The sequence below is a fragment of the Syngnathoides biaculeatus genome, chromosome 7 (genome assembly GCF_019802595.1).
Source record: "Syngnathoides biaculeatus isolate LvHL_M chromosome 7, ASM1980259v1, whole genome shotgun sequence".
Lineage (NCBI taxonomy): Eukaryota > Metazoa > Chordata > Actinopteri > Syngnathiformes > Syngnathidae > Syngnathoides > Syngnathoides biaculeatus.
The window spans coordinates 8,952,083-8,972,867 of record NC_084646.1 but is presented as its reverse complement, the minus strand read 5'-3'; the positions used below and the strand labels follow the sequence as shown (position 1 = coordinate 8,972,867).

The 20,785-nt window shown below is 44.4% G+C and overlaps 2 protein-coding genes across 6 annotated transcripts in view; both read left to right on the top strand.

The window, feature by feature from the left end:
* Positions 1 to 9,601, top strand: part of sema6bb (sema domain, transmembrane domain (TM), and cytoplasmic domain, (semaphorin) 6Bb) — a 204,708-nt gene extending 195,107 nt beyond the window's left edge. For all 5 annotated transcript variants that reach the window (XM_061826350.1, XM_061826349.1, XM_061826347.1 and 2 more), the window contains one exon: positions 8,703 to 9,601. In XM_061826350.1, coding sequence (XP_061682334.1) covers positions 8,703 to 9,601 — 899 coding nt within the window. The remainder of the gene's footprint in view (positions 1 to 8,702) is intronic.
* A 5,296-nt stretch (positions 9,602 to 14,897) lies between these two features.
* Positions 14,898 to 20,785, top strand: part of rorca (RAR-related orphan receptor C a) — a 59,150-nt gene continuing 53,262 nt past the window's right edge. Inside the window, exons 1-3 of the mRNA XM_061826352.1 lie at positions 14,898 to 15,142; positions 17,009 to 17,080; positions 19,017 to 19,166. The gene's annotated coding sequence lies outside the window, so the exon portion shown is untranslated. The remainder of the gene's footprint in view (positions 15,143 to 17,008; positions 17,081 to 19,016; positions 19,167 to 20,785) is intronic.

Here is a 20,785-nt window from a genome sequence, read left to right as displayed (position 1 = left end):
TCACAGCCCGATTAAAAACATTAAAAAAAAAAGAGACAGCACAGCTGTCACGTACGCGATGTAAAAGTAATGGGAAAAAAAAAAAAAGCAGCAGCGACCTTGGTTTGAAATTGTACACGAGTTAAAAGTTTCTTTGGAATTTATAAGCCATTACTGTCGTCACGCCGCTGATCAAAGCGGCGGGAGCTAATGGAGGCGATGCGGACAGAGGATTAATGGCCGACAAAAAGGATTATCGTTTTTTTCTACCTTTCTACCTTCGTCTGAAAAAAAGAAAAAAAAAAACCTCCCCCCCCCGTCCTATTATCGAGGAGGGCGGCCTGTTGCCGTCCGTTCGGCTTTAACAGGGGCGGCGCTACGGCCGGATCACCTTCACCTTCTTCTTCTCTTCCCCCCCCCCCCATTTGTTCATTGATTTCCTCCACATGGGTTCCCGACATCTTTGTGCAAAAGTTCCCTAACAGAAATCGTTTTTTTTTTTTTTTGGAAGTAAAAAGTCACCTTGTAGAAATGAAAAAAAAAAAAAAATGTCCCAGGATTTATCGAGTAGTTCGTTCACAGGACTGCAATTTTTATGTGTGTAAGTACCCCAAAAAAATAATAATAATACCTGTAAATGTGCATTTATCAAACTGGGCGACATCACGATACTGTATATCATCAGCGGTTGTCAAATATTTAAAAATATACTGTCAAAAGAGTCATACGGTATTTTAAAAAAAACTAAGTCCAGGTGTATTTGCGCATTTATTTCGAACCAACACTTTGAGAGTACAATAAATCCGGAAAACGATATCTGCAAGCGACGACGAGTCCGATGTAAGCGACGCGTCGTCTACATCTGGAGTTGGCGGACTTGTTCAGAAGTGACACAGAGGGCGACGATTTCATCGGATTTTAGTTAGCGGACTTTCGGTTTTTGGTAAACTTCTTTGTATGTTATTTATCTTATAGTTTTGGGAATAATTCTTAATATGTTATGTTAGCATAGCGTTATACATACGTTCGCAAGTAACGTAGGGGTACCGTTCAGCCTCTATTCTGTTTTTATTTTAAATTGTTCATCACTTGAATTTGAAATGACATGTCTGTTCTTGGTGTTGGATTTTATCAAATAAATTTTCCCCATAATGCGACTTATATTCCAGTGCGACTTATAAATGTTTTGGTTTTTTTTCTTCATTTTTTGGGGGGATTTTGTGCCCGGTGCGACTTGTAATCCGGAGCTTGTCCGGAAAATAAGGTATGTCATTATGAGGGCTCTCGGGGCCGTATGCGACCATCAAAAGAGCCAGCTATGGCCCACGAGCCATAGGTTTCCCAACCCCTGCTGTACATCCTCCCGCTTGAAATTAATTCAATCGAATGTATGAATGATTGAATCGTGCATCCCCTCCAGGCAAAGTGGAGGACCACAGACTTTCGTCGTCAATCGGTGTCCGATGGCGGAAAAGGCCAACGTCAGAAGTGGGACAAGTTGATCCACTTCACACTCGAACGGAGCATTTACTGAATACATCTGACGGAAACACTGCTTTATATGTTGGCGTAAGCGGCGGAAACCGCGTGCGCTGATGGTTGGAAAAGACGGCGCGGTTCACGGAGTGAATCTCGGGAATGTTGCGTTAAAAAAAAAAAAAAGAAGAAAAAAAAAGCCGCTGACATTCCACTCGAGCCGTGCGGTGAATCGGTTTTCGCCCGTGGTGCGGTTTTTAGTTGTAGAAATGAAAATATTTTGCAATCAAAAGCCCCTTCGTGCCCCTGTGTAGCTTCTTCTTTTTTTTTTTTGGTAAGAAACGTTGAATAAGAGTCAAAAATCCTTTTGTGACATAAACTTTACTTAAGATGTGACAAATTCCCGGAACGGTCCGAAAACCGAGGCCCGGCTCCACGTCCGGTCCGACTGCGTTTGCTGATGACGGACTTAATTAAAGCCAGAAGGAAGCATTGATTGACCAACAAGGCCGGTTGATTCGTTTGGGTTTCAGTCGATAAAGACTCGCAGCTTTGCGGTCGAGGGCGTGAACCCTCATCAGTGGTTCCGCCAGTCCGATCGACGCAGCTGTCGAATGGAATGCGGCCGAAACTTTTAGATCAACACGTCATTTATGTTTGAGTGACACTGCCGTTGCCCTTGAACTGGAATTGTACCTCATCCTTCAATTGGAACTACCCGACTTTCATAATAATAATATTGTCTTAATAAAACCAATATTATGTCATGATCATAGAAATAATACAACAATAAAATATAACCGCATATAGCTGCGCCATCTGGAGTAGTTCAGAATTAATATTGATGCAATCACGAAAAAAAAATGGAATTTGTGCAGATAACTTTTGTCCGAGGAAACAAACCCTCAAATAATAATACATACATAATTATGTGATCAAACCATGGGGTTAAGCAAAGCAAAGCAAATTCATTTCTATAGCGCATTTCATACACAATGTGCTTCACGTGATTAGCATAACGTAAACTTTTACCTGCTTACTTACTTGGATACATACTTTAACATCCAAATATTACAAATGCGTGAAAGTTATTTTGGTCAGGGCTAAGTTATTGGACAAATTAATTATTTTATTGTTTTTGTTTTTTTTTTACCTGAATTAACGTTTCAAACTCTGAAAGATTAGCACGCTAGCTGGAGGTTAGCTTCCGTGCTAGCGTGAAAAAGATGCAAAATGAAAACTTTCCTTTTCGTTGTGTGGTGCAGATATGACGGAGGCGGGGGGATTTTCATTCATTTGACATATTTCGGAAATGTATGCTTGTGCCCTTGCGCCAACAACCGCCAATTATTTTTAATTTGTTCATTCCCCGGCATTTCCAACGGCAGACGACGCGAGCGAGCTGCTAAGCAAAAACTTCAAAATGTCGTCTCACCTTGGTAGAGTCCTTGAAAGTGTTTTTTGGGTTTTTTTTTTTTTTGGTATTATTTGAAGACGGATGTGTCGGCGTGCTTTTTGTTGCGCTTCTTAATGGGGTCGTGCCGGATGTCGTTGCAATTAGCATAAGCAACCAATTATAAAGAGCGCCGATGAATTTTTCATGTCACCCGAGTAGGAAGGTTTTATTGTTTTTGAAAAGTTTCACGCATCAACATATTTCCAAAAAAAAAAAAAAAAAAAAGAGAGAGTGCCGGTGATGTTGTTTTTTTTCAATCATTTGTTTTTCTAGAAGAAGGAGGGGCGCTTCTGCCTCATGCCACTTTTGTCACCATGACAACTTTGCCGACAATTTATTTCTGGAAAAGAAAAATCTGTGACCCGACTCCCGGCTCCTGGCGTCACTCACTCGGCTCCGCCCCTTAAAGGCACGCATACAGTTCCAGTTCCTTTTTTTTACATTCTATTTTATAATGTTTTCATAAAGGGCATAATAACGGAGCGAAACGTTTTGGGGTGGAACGGATTAATTGCGCTGCCATTCATTTCAGTGGGGAAAGTTGATTTGACATACAAGTAAATTTACTAATGAGCTTTTGAATTATTAAATAGAATAACTAGTGAGGTGGTTGCACGGTGGATCAACTAGTAAAGTGTTGGCCCCACAGTTCTGAGGTCTCGGGTTCAATCCCGGACCCGCCAATGTGGAGTTTGCGTGTTCTCCCCGTGCCTGCGTGGGTTTTCTCCGGGCACTCCGGTTTCCCCTCACATCCCAAAGCATGCAACATTAATTGGGCACTCTAAATTGCCCGTAGGTGTGCTTGTGAGTGCAACTGATCTCTACCTTATGTGCCCTGCGATTGGCTGGCAACCAGTTCAGGGTGTACCCCGCCTCTTGCCCGTTGACAGCTGGGATAGGCTCCGGCACTCCCGTGACCCTTGTGAGGATAAGCGGCTAAGAAAATGGATGTATTTCTATGTTTATTTTGTCCTTCTTCCTATTTTTCACTTGATTTATTTCCTACTCAGTCGGTAGAAACTATAAGCAAGGTAATCTTTTAACCAAATTATTTAATAATGCATACTGGCATTTTTGTGATTATTACAAAAAAAATTGATAACTATGATAATAATATGATAAATATGATCCCCCTCGGTGTGATGACCTGCAAAGCCAAATTTAAAGTTTTCATTTCCATGTTTCTTGTAAAAATCCGTCCGTCGTGCCGTCTGTCTTACTGGTAGTTTTTCTTCAGGCGCAGCAATTTCTTAAAAATATGATCAGATCACAGGTGTCAAACTCACGGCCCGGGGGCCAAATCCGGTCCGCCACATGATTTTATGTGGCCCGCGAAGCCAAATTTAGAATTTTCATTTCCATGTTTCTTGTAAAAATCCGTCCGTCGTGCCCTTTGTCTTATTGGTAGTTTTTCTTCAGGCGCAGCAATTTCTTAAAAATATGATCAGATCACAGGTGTCAAACTCAATGCCCGGGGGCCAAATCCGGTCCGCCACATGATTTTATGTGGCCCGCGAAGCCAAATTTAGAATTTTCATTTCCATGTTTCTTGTAAAAATCCGTCCGTCGTGCCCTCTGTCTTATTGGTAGTTTTTCTTCAGGCGCAGCAATTTCTTAAAAATCAGATGAGATCACAGGTGTCAAACTCACGGCCCGGGGGCCAAATCCGGTCCGCCACATGATTTTATGTGGCCCGCGAAGCCAAATTTAGAATTTTCATTTCCATGTTTCTTGTAAAAATCCGTCCGTCGTGCCCTCTGTCTTATTAGTAGTTTTTCTTCAGGCGCAGCAATTTCTTAAAAATATGATCAGATCACAGGTGTCAAACTCACGGCCCGGGGGCCAAATCCGGTCCGCCACATGACTTTATGTGGCCCGCAAAGCCAAATTTAGAATTTTCATTTCCATGTTTCTTGTAAAAATCCATTCATCCATTTTCTTAGCCGCTTATCCTCTCGAGGGTCACGGGAGTGCCTATCCCAGCTGTCATCGGGCAGGAAAACACCCTGAACTGGTTGCCAGCCAATCGCAGGGCACATGGAGACAAACACTCCGGTTTCCTCCCACATCCCAAAAACATGCAACATTAATTGGACACTCTTAAATTGCCCCAAGGTGTGATTGCGCGTGCGGCTGTTTGTCTCCATGTGACTCGCGTTTGGCCGGCAACCTCCTGTGCGTCGACAGCCGGGGTAGGCTGCAGCGCTACCCCGACCCTCGTGAGGATAAGCGGCTGGGGAAACGGATGGATGGCTTTAGTTACGGAAGAAAATAAACTGCAAGACGAGGGGCGGGTATTTGCCTCCCTTCAGTGACGTACGGTCAATAAATGTTTTTTTTTTGTTTGTTTGTTTTTTTTATGAAGGCCCCTCATGTCTGTGAGAATCCTATAGCAAATTTTTACGTCCCCCGCGAGCACTTTTCGCATCTCTCGGTGTGGTAATCAACAACAATTAGTCCGTTTGTCTAAGGCCTCGTGTTGGGGATTGGTCTTGCAGCATCCCGGGGCACAATTTTATGTTGTTGTTGCCGTCGCGAGTCCCATGAGTTGAGCTCATCTTCGGGCATTTCCCTAATTGACCGGCGACTTCCTGTCTTGCGTCGGCGTTTCGCCGGCGTCCGCAACGGTTCGCATAATGATCCTCTCGGGAGGGGGGGGGGGGGTGTATACAAAAACCCGAGAAATAGCCGTAAAAAAGGAACATAGTAAGAGTGCGGGAATGTAAAACAACATGCAGTATTAAAAGGGCCTAATTAATGCCATAATAGTTGCTTTCCCTATAAAGCTAATGTTGTGAGACACGCTAGCTTGTCGAGAACGACTGCCTTATACGAGCTATTAAAATCACTCTCCGCTTTATGGAATGAAAGTCATTAACCTCGGCTGGAGAGCGATGCGAGTGTTCCCGGCCGCATCGCGGTGAGGGAAAATAGGCCGCCGGGTCCCAGGGCGAGTCGTCTAACGTCCATCTGCTTAATGCAGGATGCGGTTTCAACACAGGTGACGAAAGTACAGTACTCGCACTCGAGTGTGAGTACGCATACAGTGACCGCAATCCGTTCCCAGAAAACGGTTCGAGAAGTGATTTGTTCGAAAACCGAATCGATGTTTCCCATTACGATGAATGGAAAAAGAAATAATGCGTTCCAAGCCTAAAAAAATTGGGCTTTTTAAAGCATTTTTTTAGCTTTTCCTGATAATAAACTGCATGATAGAAATACATGTCTAGTTTAAATGCATTATATAATAAAATAATTTAATTTTTGCTTAAAATGTATGCTTGTAAATGTCTGTGTACAGAGGCTGCGTTATACACAATAAGAAAAATGCGCTGGTTGCGCCACGCTTTATGTCATTTCCAGGGTTTTTTTTCCAGATAAAGTCACACCTCAGTTCTCAACCACAATCCGTTCCAGAAAACGGTTCGAGAAGTGATTTGTTCGAAAACCGAATCGATGTTTCCCATTACAATGAATGGAAAATGAAATAATGTGTTCCAAGCTAAAAAAAAAAAAAAAATTGGGCTTTGTAAAGCATTTTTTGAGCTTTTCCTGATAATAAACTGCTTAGTAGAAATACATGTATAGTTTAAATAATTTATATGATAAAATAATTTAAGAAATATATTTTATATTTTTTGCTTGAAATGTATGCTTTCGCAGTAGAGTACGCCAGGATGGGAGCGCATTGCCGTAACAATTTTTATGAGCGAAAGTGCAGAATAAGTTGAAACAAGCAACTTGCCTTCTTTGGAGCTATGATTGGGGGTTAATAGTACTCGATAAGAAGAAAAACAACAGTCACTACCGGGACACGTCTGTGTACAGAGGTTGCGTTGTACACAATAACAAAAGTGCGCTGGTTGTGCCGCGCGTTATGTCATTTCCGTGGTTTTTTTTTTTTTTTTTTTCCGGGGGGCGTTCGAATTGACAATAACAAAGCACGTCGTGGGTGGGTCAGCTGCTTGTTTTTTCGGCGGCACGGGAATTCACAACAAAGTGGGTCAGCTGGTCTGGCCACACGCCATACGTTATTTCCGGGTTTTGTCGGGGGCGTTCGAGTACCAATTTTCGTTCGAAAACGGAAGCAAAAAAAATCTTTACATTTTTCTTCGGAAACCGAGGCCTTATTGTGCTTGTAAATGTTCGTTCAACTCATGTACTTAAATATTCTCTGAAAAGTAAAACGGAATGTTGACTATCAATTATGTACCATATCCGTTTTAATAACTTGGCACAACGGGAGGGAAAATGCACACAAAGTAATTTCTCCGTTATTAACTTGCATATTATATATTGCTGCTGCTGCTGTTGTTGTTGTTGTAGCCAGAAAATGACATTGTTCAGTCGACTTTGAGTTCCAGGAATGCAGCCACTTCCTTCGGGCGTTTCCACAGGTCCATTACGGTCGGCGTAGCGGGAGCCGCTGCGCAGTTGAAGATGCGCTGGGTGTCCTGAGGGCCCTGTCCGGGTTTTGGCCAGACGTTGCCCGTGGTATCGTCGACACGAACCAATATCATCATTGAGCGTGCGGCTTGGTCCGGAGCGGAGTTGCGATAGTTTGGATCTTGTGGCCCGCGGAAGAGCGATTTCGGTTTTGTCCACCTCGGGGGTAGGGTGGGCCACCATGGATGACGACCGCTTTGTAGCCGGCCGCCGCGTCTTCAGCCGCCGTTCGATGGAGGCTACGTAGCCCGTCTCGGTGGCTTGTTCGGTGGGGATGTCTCCGTCGACGTCTTGACGGTATTCGCGGACGTCACGGCGAAGTAGGCGCGGTTGAGGTGGTTCGTTTGACACCCGACGGCACGGGTGCGCGGGTAGCTGGCGGCGTAGCAGATACTGCCGGGCGAGTAGTTCGTTGTGTTGCTTCACCGGTAGGGATTTTGGTCTCACGATGCGGGTGGTCCTCGTTAGCCAGGGGCAGGCAGCCGGCGGTGACTCTGAGCCCAGTCTGGAGCTTCTTCCAGTACGGTTGAGGACGGATCTTATATTACATATCCCCATGACACAGTTTTACTGAAGTGCGCCCTCCTGATAAGATAATCAGGATGGAATTGGTCCTGCACGAGCAAGAAAAAAACCAAACAAGATTTCAACAAAAATTGAAATTAGCTTGCGATAAGTTTGTGACGTCGTGGCGACGCACTCACCGCAAATAACGTTCAACAACAAATGTCTTGTCTACCATGTTTTTTTTTTTTTTCCTGGTTTTGATAACGCTGAAACCAATTATCAAATTTGTTTTGCTAAATCAGGTCCTATTTTTTTTTTAATCTAAGCCCACCCACGTTGTTTTCTTTTTTTCCAACCTATCTCGGATGGGAAATTATAAAAAAAAAAAAATCAAATAAACTGATGATCATAAGTAAGGAATTCAAGAAAATCGTCTTTGAAAAATTGATTGCAAAAATCTAAAACCAAAACAAGAGATACAAATTTGTTTTCTGATTTAAAATCGTTACAAGCCATGATAAATTTTGTTGCCAACAACAACGAAATGGATGGCGATCATCTCGCGCTTCCAAATCCGCTGCCTTCGTCCTTTCTTCACGGTCCTCCACATCACTGCTGCTCTTTCTTTCTCAGTCCTCGAAGATCTCGATCAATCAATAAAGCTCACTCTGCTGTAGCTTCGTCTTCTTTTGCCTTGGGACATTTCATAAAAGTTAGCGAGCCCTTTTATGACAAAACAAGGTTTAGAACGGAAAGCGAGAGGCTGAAATCCATCTGGGAACACGCCACTGGTTTTGCCCGTTGACTAACGAGCTTTTCTCTTTGGTTTTCTGACCAGGATTACTCAAAGAGACGTTCATCAAGGAACCAGACGGCCTGGTGTCTGTCAACCTGCTGGTGGTGTCGGCCGTTTCGGCCTTCGCCACGGGCGCCGTCTTCTCCGGCCTGGCCGTCTGTTGGATCATGAGTCACCGCCACCGGCACGGCCGAGGGGCCGGCGCCAAGGGGGCCCGGCGCAAGAGCGACAAGGAGCAGAACGTGTTGGGTCCCGGCCCCAGCGGCTCGGTGATGAGCGTGACGAGGACCAGCGGCGGCGACCGGCGCGACTCGCAGGTGGACAACCCGTTCGTCGCGGCCAACGGATGGCCCAAAGGTGACGTGGACCCCGACTTACTGCCCACCCCCGAGCAGACCCCGCTGCCTCAGAAACGAGTCGTGCGTCTGCCCGATCCTGACTGGGACCAGAGCCAGACCTTCCTGACGGCCGTCGGTTCTCCTTGCCCCAACAACTCTGTCATCTACCTGAGTTCCAAGTTCCTGCAAGGAGGCGGAGGCGGCGGAGGAATGGTCCGGATCGACGAGCCAGGCGAGGTTCTGCTGCCCCCGCACGCCGAGCGCCAACACTACTTGATCCTTTCCGCCCAGCGGGGCGGGAACGGCAGCCGTCCGACGGGCGCCCTGAGGAGCTCGGCGGGGGACTACATCTACCCCTCCACGCCGCAGGACTCCCCAGACCGGCGGCGGGTGGTCTCCGCGCCCGCTCCCCACATGGACTACGGGGAGCCTCGCTGGAGCCACGAGGCGCTCAACTACAGCGGCAACAACGGCGTGTCCTACCACCCCCAGCGCCAGGGCCTCATCAGGCCGGAAATGCACGGGCACCGAGGGGGGCTCGGACAACTGGCCGACTATAGCCACCTTCTTGTAAAGAGCGAGAGAACCCCTAGTGTCCAGTGAGGTAATTGACAGCTCTCTGACCAACCCAGTCCCTCCTCTAAAGTGGAAGAAACCAACCCGCCCTCCCCCCTACGACTCTCAACCTTCCCCGCCTGTCCCCTCTCACCGTCATTCAACGTTCTGACGTCATTCAGCCGACCGAAGAGAGGGACGAGAAGTAAAAGGGACCCTTTTACGAAAACGCGCCCATTCCTCTGCCGTTCGGCGCACTCCTCTCGCTCTGCCGGGGGTCCGAGCCGCCGCGGAGCCTAGGACAAGTCGGGGCGCTTAAGGACCCGGCGTCATGGGGCCAAAAGGCAGCGCCGAGAAGACGATGGACAATTTTTGACTTGCAGAGGCGCAAAGTGGAAGCCTCGCTTCCCAACCGTGGATTTACTTCGTCGACATTTTAGTTTGTGCTTATTGTGCTTTTCTTGCCCCTCCCCCAAGACCCTTATTTGACTCTTGAAGCTGTGCCAGACCGGGGTGTGCACGTGTGTGTGTGTGTGTGTTTGTGGGCACGCCGATTAATCGTGTAGTCGGCACGTCGACCCCGCAAACGCGCTGAAAGGTTGAAGTCGAATAATCGCCGATCACAAGTTTTGCTTTTAGCAACGCTGAAAGGAATACGCGGTGGTGCCGTGCAGCAAACTGGCAAAATTTGGAAATATTTCACTTGAAAATGAGACCGGTGGCACCGTCGCTTGCAAAATATGTCACGAAAGCACAAGTGCGATGAACGCGAATAGCGTCACTCGCTGGCGAACGTCTGAAATAAATGAGGATGAGCTGTGCTGAGCTCATCCGTTCACAGTTCAACACCTTCACTGCCTCGCATCGAGTCAGAATTTCGAGAACTCTGTAATTATTGCAAAGTATTCCCACCGCTTGTGATTGGGTTGAATTGTGGTCCCGTACTGAGCTGAGTTCCATCCATCCATCCATCCGTCCATAAATTAATCTACCGCTTTTCCAGGTCGGGTCGCGGGGAAGTGGCTTTATCGGGGATATCCAGACTTCCCTTTCCCCAGCCACTTCTTCCAGCTCTTCCGGAGGGATCCCGAGGAGTTCCCAAGCGAAGCCGAGAGACATAGTCTCTCCGGCGTTTCCTGGGTCGTCTCTTTCCAGTGGGACGTGCCCAGAACACCTCACCAGGGAGGCGTCCGGGAGGCATCCGGATCAGATGCCCCGGCCACCTCGTCTGGCTCCTCGACACTAATGTCTCCCCGGATGACCGAGGTTCTCACCCTATCTCTAAGCTGAAGAAACTCATCTCAGCCACTTGCATCCGGGATCTTGTTCTTTTGGTCACGACCCACAGCTCATGCTGTGCCCGGAACACCTCACCAGGGAGGCATCCGAATCAGGTCCCCCAGCCACCTCATCCGGCTCCTCTCAATGCCGACACTGAGCCCCTCCCCGATGACCGAGCTTCTCGCCCTATCTCGAAGGGAGAGCTCGGACACCCTGCGGAGGAAACTCATTTCGGCCGCTTGGATCCGGGATCTTGTTCTTTCAGTCACGACCCGACCGCTCAAGCCCATAGGTGAGGGGAGGAACGTAGATCGACTGGTAAATTGAGAGCTTCACCTTTGGACTTCCCTCCCTCTTTCCCACAACGGACCGAGACAAAGTCCGCATCCTGAGCCGAGTTTACAAAATTTCGACTGTCTGCGAGGCACCGAAGGTGTCGGAATGTGATCGATAGGATGGCCGAGTCGGTGGTTTGCGTTTTTGATCGGAATCAGAATCGGATTTAATGGCCAAGTGTGTAAAAAGGCAAGGAATTTTTCTCTTCTTCGATGACGAAGGCAAACACCTGCGCGGAGAGCGGCTTGAAAACTAGTGACTTCAATACTCGACTATCAATACTTTACTACTTTAACTTTACTTTACTTGACTTTAACGACAAAATATCCGAAGTGGTTTAACCGCTCGGCTGTATGGGTGTGAACGGCGCCAATGGTTTTGCCCTCATTTGCTCCAGGACGACGTTAATCAACAATCAAAATCCGCCCCGCTGAATTGTTGATGTTCAATTAAATTCAAAATGTAATTATTATGCTCGGGCCGCTGAGAAGAAGTAAACAGTCCAGCCCGCTTGCGAGCCCTCCCGGTGTACTTGTGGCCCCTGACAAGCCCGTTTAAAAGTTTAAACTTTGATAATCAACGAGAATAAAAGGAAAACATGATTTTGCAATCTTTTTTTTACATTTTTTTTTTCCTGAAATATGAACAAAGGCCCCTTTCCTCTCCGTCCCCCGTCCCCCCGCCCTCTCTTTCGGGTGTCGTCTGGCCTGACCTTAACCCCCGCGGAACGCGAGCCGCGGCCGTCCGGCGCCGTACGACTCGGGCGATCCGTTCGGGCCCCTCGTTGCCGACACTGAGCCTCTTTGTGCGCTAACAAATAGCCGCTAACGGGCAAGGGGGGGGGGGGGTGGATCCTCGCAGAATATCAATGAGGGATGAGACGACAAACGCCTAAAAACAAAATATGTTTACAGCCTAAAATTCAAATATTTGTTCAGAAAATGGATTTAATTTACACAAAAAGCAGACCATTTATTGATTGGCTGCGTGGAGGTGGATGTCAAATTATTTTTTTGTCCAATGAGATTTGAGCCCGTGTGTGTTGCTATGTCAATCTAATCTGCCCAGGGCCTTCGCAATCAGTTCTCGCTGGCCCGTGCAACTTCAACTAGACTTGAAATACAAGCTGAATTTGTTTCCTAATCTTTTTCAGTTCAGGCAAACACCAAAATTATTATTTTTTTTTTGTTTGTTTTAAAATGAGAAAAAAAATTGCTTTCCACATGATCTGCGCAAAAAATTTGAGCACAAAACCCGACTGTGCCTAACGCATCGTCCGTCCCCTTCCTTCTTTTGTGGCGTTCGTTGGCGGCTGCCAAACTTAACCGTCCAATAGCGCCACTGCAAAGGAAACCAATGTCAATTGAAAGTGGTCGGACGTCGCGAAGGTTTCGCCAAACAAATTTGTGAGCGTTTTTTTTCCATCCCCTGATTGGTTGATTAGCGCCAAACTAGCAGTGATCTGCACATTTTCACACATTGATGTAATTTCTTTTATTTGTTTGTCTTCTTTTCGATGCATATCGCTTTGAAACTGGTCCAGATGATTTGCACGATACAGTTGCGCGCTGTGACATTTGTTGTTTTTTGGGGGTTTTTATGGGTATTGTTTTGATGCTTAGGATTATGGCGCTGTGATATCTCGTGATATTACAAAGCGGGTGAAGTCACGCAAGTCCCCGCTTTGAAGGCCGATACGCGATCCGCCGGCCGACCGTCGTCCCCGTTGCGACTCCATCGCTAGCGCGGGCTCGTATCAAAGGAGGCGCGCGGGTGACAGATGGCGACTCCGTTTGCGTCTGGAGGCTCTCGCTGTTCTCCCTGATGTTTGTTTTGTTTTTTTTTTTTTGTTGTCGTTGTCTCGCTCCCGTCCTTTCTTGCCGGATCCGTCCGTCTCGGTGCGCCTGCTGTCAATTTATTTTGTGTTCCGAGCCCTTTTTCCGTCACCCGCCGTTGATGTCGCGCAACGCCCGAGATGTGCTTTGCGATCTGTCGGTAGAAATGCACTAGTTGTGGATTCTAAAAAGCAGTCATGAATAATTAGCAATAAATGATGATGTTGTGTCATTTAGATAAGTGCATACTTACTGTACAGATGGGGAGGGGTGCAGTGCTAAAAAAAAATAATAATAGTAATTTTAAAAAAAACGTACTAAACCAACTCATGGCTCTCTATGTTGACGTTTGGGCCAATTAGAAGCTATGATGATGATGATGATGGTGACATATCACATAAATCTGACATCTTTGCATGAAAAGCGTCAATTTTTAAGAGCAAAATTCCTGTTGCCATAATAAAGTCCTCTTTTATTTGAAAATAAAGGTGTATTTTATGGGGGAGAATATCGTGTTTTTCTTAACGGAACAAAATTTGTCTTTTTCAGAATAAAAGGCGCAATTTTTCAAGAGTAGAATTGTACTTTTTTTTTCCTAACCACTTGATTGAAATTGACTTCTGTCGCATTTTACTACGACTTTAACTTGGAAAAATACGACTTTGCCCTCATAACATTTCAATTTCTACCAAATGTGAATCTCTTATCGTGACGTTCCAACTTTTTCCACTCGTACGGCATTTGAGGGTCGCGACGATCGTTATGTTCAACCGCCGTTCGGATTGTGAGGCGATTACCGTAATTCCCGACCTCGCCTCACCCAGTACATTTGTAAAGGAAATACCAATTGGTACATGCATACGCCGCAGCCGTGTAAAAGCCGCAAGTGCCCACAATGAAACACGAAATATAAGAAAGATGGTAAACGGAGAGTTTAGCGCTAGTGCCACCGTGCTAACGCCAACGCTAGTGCCACCACCCTAACACTAGCATCGCCGCGCGAACGCTAGTGGCGCTATGATAACCAAAAAAAAAAAAACATACTGGTAAAAATCACTTGAGACATGGCAGTAACACGCTAGCGCAGCTCTAACAGGGCCCGGTTCGGTAAAAGTCACTTCCTCGAAAAAAAAATTTAACATATTAGCCGCATCGCCGCATAAACCGCAGGGTTGAAAGCGTGAGGAAAAAAAAAATCGCGGCTTGTAGGCCGGAAATTACGGTACGTAAAGTTGTCGTATTGTGACAACTTGTCAGCCCGAATACAAAGACCAAATCCGTTTTCGCTCGGAAACACTTGATTGGCTCGTCTACTCTTTTGACAAACAACAACAAAATTGTGATATATTTTCAAGTACCTGGCTAACTCCTCCCCCCAAGAAAAAACAAATAAATCCGACATAAAATATGAAGTAGAAAAAAAACGATTTGAAACTTTTCCTCCATCTGTCCCAAGATGCGGGATGTTTAACCCTCTCTGGACCAAATGAAATTTTTTGCAGGGAGAAAAATCTGATGATCCTCTGGACTTAAAATTTTCGATATTAAACTATCATATATATATGATATTATTATATTACATGACATTATATATATATTAAACAACTTTGCAACCCCTGCCCGGAAAGGGTTAATTTCAGTATCCCGTAGATTGTCTGCCAAAATGAAAAGAATAAATCCATTTAGCCAGAAACAAGTATTGGAATCTTAATTTGCTTTATATATATAAAAAAAATTACGAGAATAATAATGCACCAACAATAATTAACAATGCAAAGAATAGTCAACACTTTAAATGAACTTTGAAAATGAAACAGAAAAAAAAAAAAAAAGTTTTCTGTCTTTTCCTTTGAAAGTTCTTCCATCTATTTTACCGCAGACTTATTTCGTAGCCGTCGGAGCGAGAAAGCGAGGAGGAGGAGGAGGAAGTGGGGGGGGGGGGGGGGTCGAGGAAGAGGAGGTCCGACGGGGGTCCAACGTGTTGACGTCGCCGCATAAGCGCTTGGAAGCGGGTCATTAGCGTCGGAGCGCCGGCGCGATTGAGGCATGCTAGGCCAGCCGTGGCCGATTATCCCGACGACCCCCCCAGAAGACCTCTGTGGACACGTTGGCCCCCCTTCCGTGGGGGAAGTGACACGTAAGTGCATTTTGACATGTGCGACGTGTGCAACCGCACGGGCCCCTTAATAAATATCATTCGTGTTATTGTGCAAACTTGAACCCAGTGGATGATTGGCGGCCATTTTAATTATAGCGGTACACTCGGCTGAATTTGGTGCCGGCGGGGTGGGTTCAATTCCCGCTCATTGACGGTGCCGATGTGTGCCCTGCGACTGACTGGAGACCAGTTCAGGGTGTGGTCGGCCTTTATCCCGAAGTTAGCTGGGATAGGCTCCGGCGATGCTGACCCTTGTGAGAATAAGCGACTTGGAAAATAGATGGATAATTTTGAATTAGCTGCAAAAGACCACTAACAAGTGTAAGATTGAATAAAATAAAAATTGGAGTTTTGTTTTTTTAATCTGTGACAAGGTGAATCCGCAAATCTCGACGGCTCCACTGTATAATACATTCATGCAGATATTAAGATTAATAATTGAACAAATACTGTGATCCAGTAAACTGCTGTGATATGAATCATTTTTACCCAGGATGAAGAACGCATGCGTCTTAGTACGTATTCTGAAAATTGCCACTCTACCTGTGTTGCCCCAGGCTTTGTTTGAATATACACCGTCAAAAGGATGTGGATGCTGGTTTCGTTTGCCCGTCCGTGGTGTTTTGCATTAGCATCAAGTTAAAAGTTAAACGAGCTACTGCGGCAAAGTGATGCAGTAGTTTTACATAAGCGGCGGCGATTTCCATTTTGTTTGATGTTCAGTTTGACAGAAAACGTCAAAGAACAGCTTAGAAGCCTCTTTTTGTTTTTTGTTTGTTTTTTTGAAGACTCGATCACGCAAACTTTTTGTTGTGACGTGAGTTGAGTTCCGCGGCATCAAACGCCAATTGAAGCTAAAATATTTGCTCGCAAATCAAAGAAAGATATTCATCGGCCAAGCGCTCACAAGTGGCTGCACTTGTAACTTTGAAAAACAGGCGACGCATCAATCATCCGTACAAAAGTGGTCACGCTGCCCCCCCCCCCCATTTTCTTTTTATTGTCATCCTTGCCTGCCCTCCATCACCTGACTCTGTTCCCTCGTCTCCCCGCAAAGACTTTTCTGTGTTCCTCAAATTGGCCACGACGCGTTCAAAGGCTCTTGTGCGCGAAATTGCTTCGCTTGTATTGTCCACCGCGCGCGCAGCCGAACGACAGAAGTTCTTGACCCGGCCTGTTGCCGTTGATCGGTTTGTGTCGGCGTCCGCGTGTGGAGAACCTTTGGAAAAGAAAAAAGAAAGAAAAAATGGCCCCTACAAGTGGAAGTCAGGAAGTTGGCGCACGAAAACAGGTGTGAACGCGCACTGGGGGCTTGAATGATTCGAGATATTTATTTTTAAACGGGTTTCAAAAAAGTAATTTACAGAAAACAAACCGTGCACCACTTCTTGAAATTTTACACTTGATGGGTGGGCAGGCTTGATTTATTCTCGAAACACTAAAATCATCCTTCTCCATTGAAATGAGTGAAAGTGGCATCGATCCGTTCCAGCCACCCAAAAATAAAACAACAAAAATGTTTCGAATGTGTTTTTTTTTTATGTAAAAAAATAGCACTCTTAAATATCGTTCTATGTGAAAACATACAATAATGACATAATTAAGTGGAATGTAAAGAGGTTGAACACGCCCTCATCAATGCCTATGTGCGTGTTTTATGAATTATCGGCATGTGAGGATGAAAAGCACAAAACAAATTCATAAACAAATTAGCATTTTTTTTCTTTTTTTGCGTAAGTTGTAAAGTTGCTGATTTTAATTTCTTGGAGTCATGTTTGTGTTTCTCTGCTTACGTGGAAATTCCGTGGAATTTAATTGATTATTCTGATGAAATCCGTTTTGAAGGTGAAGACGATCGCGTTCGAGTTCGACAACGAAGCTCGAGGGAGACACCGGTCCTGTGGTCGAATACAGAAGGTAGGAGGGGGGCGGGGTCTCTTGTGACAAATCACACGACGGACATCCACGTGTGTACCGTAATTCCCGGCCTACAGAGTGCACTGGGTTACAAGCCTCACCCAGTACATTTGTAAAGGAAATACCATTTGGTACATGCAAACGCCGCAGCTGTGTAAAAGCCGCAAGTGCCCACATTGAAACACGAGATATTTACAAAGAAAAATGGTTCACAGAAAGGGTTTAAGGCTAGCGCCGAGCTAGTGCTAACGCTAACACGGCCGGCTAAAATAAAACTTACCGGTAAATATCACTGAGACATGTCAGTAACACAGCAGCAACACGCTAGCGCAGCGCTAACAGGGCCGGTAAAAGTCACTTCCTCGGCACATATATTCCACCGGTCTCACGGTTACCTTTTCCGCTCGAGTGCCCCCCCCCTTGCGGCCGTTAAAAAAAAAAACTGCACAATTTAGCCGCAACACAGCATAAACCGCAGGGTTGAAAGCGTGTAAAAAAAAAAATCGCAGCTTGTAGGCCGGAAATTATGGTACATAACTTTGATTCTTTTTGTGTAACTTAAAGTGCAGTAGCCTACGTTAGTGTGTTTTTGTGTAAGTGTGTTCATGTGCCATCTCACTACTGTACTACACACACTTGCACTGCAATACACACTACAGTCCATTACACTCCACTGCATTGTACTTGAAAACAATACACTACAGTGTAATACACTATGCCCATGAGACCACATTTTTATTACTTTACATCATGCCATCATGTTTTCTGTCAAATCACATGATATGATTTAAAAAATAAACAAACAAAAAAAAAACCCCTCTAAACTCCATATTACATTACACCACAGTACTACAAAACCGTACACTACAATAGAAAATGCTACGGTACTGCATTACGTTACAAATAATTAACCAGTGCGACAAACTTACAATACATCACATGACGCTGGGCTACATTACAGCGTTACACGATAACGAATCCAGTGGAGCCTCGGTTTTCGAACGTCTCTGTTTTCGTACAAATCTGTTCTAAAAAAAAAAAAAAAACTGCGATATTTAAAATATAAAATCCGTATTGCAACACCCCGACTAGCTGACCCACGACGATTTTGTTGTTGTGCTTTTGAACGCACCCCCGAAAAAACCCAGAAATTCGACTCGACTGCTAAAGTGTACATTTTAAGCAAAATAAAAATCTATTTCTTAAATGATTTAATTATATAATGTATTTAAACTACATATGTATTCCTATAATGCAGTTTATTATCAGGAAAAGCTAAAAAAAAAAAAAAAAAAAACGCTTTAAAAAAACTATTTTTTTAGGCTTTGAACGCATTATTTCATTTTCCATTTATTTCAATGGGAAAGCACGCTTCGGTTTTCGAACGTTTCGGTTTCCAACCGGCCTCCTGGAACGGATTGTGCTGGAGAGCCGAGGGACCAGTGTACTTTGAAACATTCTACCGCATTACACGACAATGCCTTAACAACACAGGACTGCATTCTATTACTCTGCAATACGATACGCTGTATGAAATGGCACGATAATTTCATTACATCACACGGCACTAAATCGCAACGCATTGCACTGTATTACATTATATTACAAATGGTTGCAATATAATACATTGCATTTCATTGCAATACAATACGTTGCATTTCACTACAATACATGACAACACCACGACCAGTACTACATTGGATGTACAGTATATTACAAGACATCCCACATTACACGATAATAAACTTACATCGGCCTTCATTACTTTACAAAAACTGCACATTACACAACACCACATTGCATGTTTGCGTGTTCTCCAGGTGTCTGCGTGGGTTTTTTCCGGGCTCTCCGGTTTCCTCCCACAACCCCCCCCCCAAAAAAAAAAAAAAAAAAAAAAACCATGCAACATTAATTGTGCACTCTAAATTGCCCGTAGGTGTGATTGTGAGTGCAACTGATCTCTACCTTATGTGCCCTGTGATTGGCTGGCACCCAGTTCAGGGTGTACCCCGCCTCCTGCCCGTTGACAGCTGGGATAGGCTCCGGCACTCCTGCGACCCTTGTGAGGATAAGGACAAAAGAAAATGTAAGTATTTATTTGTTTATTTTATCCTTATTCCTGTTTTAACTTGATTTAGTTCCTCATCAGTCAGTAGAAACTATAAGCAAGGTACTCTATTACCCAAATTATGTAATAATGCACACTGGCATTTTTCGTGATTGTTACAAAAAATATAATAAATTTGCGACTTTGCTGTTGTAACGCCATGATTATCCACTAGAGAGCGCTCTGCAGCCTGTTAAAAAAAAATTTATCCTGGAGTGAAAATTGGAGATGCAATCACAAATTTCAACACTAGATGGCAGCATATGCATGCACAATGGATTAATTCCTTTAACTGTACCATAGTGTACTTCACTATTATCGAGTACTTTTATCTGCGTTACTGTGTAACTGGAAAAAACTCAACTCAAGGCGGTGTTGAGCTCAGAATTGACCTTAAATGGACGTTTTTTGTTGTTGTTCGTTTGTTTTTGTTCTTACTCAGTTAATCAATACAAATGGAAGGACAAGGAGGACAAAGGCATTGTGCGCTAACGTTATTTTCGACGCGATGTTGATGTCTGACTGCAGTCACGTTTGCACCTGTTCCTTGCTGAAAAACAAATTTACGTTCTGCACAACGTCGCAAAGTGCTGTACAAAGCAAAGAAGAACGTAAAGATGAAATACAAAAAACAGAATGAATGAAATGTTCATTTGCAATGAAAATGTACTTCTGAACGTCTTCCGGGGGCCCTCTATTGCGTATTTACCCAAACACAGTCACACACAAAAAAAAAATCATGTTTGTATTAGATTTTTTAAAAATGATTATTCATTTATTTTACTCGAGCTTTTTTGCACAAAGTTAAGACCTAATTAATCAACTTAATTTGTTATGACAATTTTTGTTCGGGTGCCTCTCGGTTTGCTTCCTTTTTTTTTTTTACTTGCTATTTTAATAATTGGGAAAAATATTTTGTGCGATAAAAAATTTTGGCCATAGTTAAAAAAAATAAAATAAAAACAAGACAAACTGACCAAGTGATGGGTCAGAATTGAACACATCTATGTAGTTTTTTTTAAAATGTATTTTATTTTTTAAACGGACGGCTATAATGCCACCGTGCAGGAGGAAGCGGTCAGCCACGAGGGTAAATTTGCTGCTTCGTCAGTTTATTATATTATTTTTGGCATGACTCTTGAACATTTGGGAAAGTTTGCCAAGGTGATGTAACCACGGTTGTTTGCTTTTATGAATTATTAAAGGAACCGGACCATTTTCACAATTGATGGAATTTAACTAGCAATTGAATATGATTTGTTGGGGGAGGGGCCAACAAATCAGGTAGCATTCATGTCTAGCATTGTGTCGATTGGTTGAAGGCAGTTGGCCGCCATCTTGGTACTCCCAAAACGTGTGGAGGACATGATTTGCAGGTTGGATTATGGCGGGGGTTTGTCTTAATAAAGTTTGGCATGTAGAATTAAAACTGGTCATGTGAGCTTGACATTTTTTCACTTCTGTTAACATGAAAGATTTTTAATTTGATTCGGTAAGAGAAAAAAGCCCAAGTGCAAAGAAAAGACATAGAACACCGTGACGAGCAAGAAACCTTGCCTATTACCTCGGGCCCGATTTCCGTGACATGTTAACTTTTC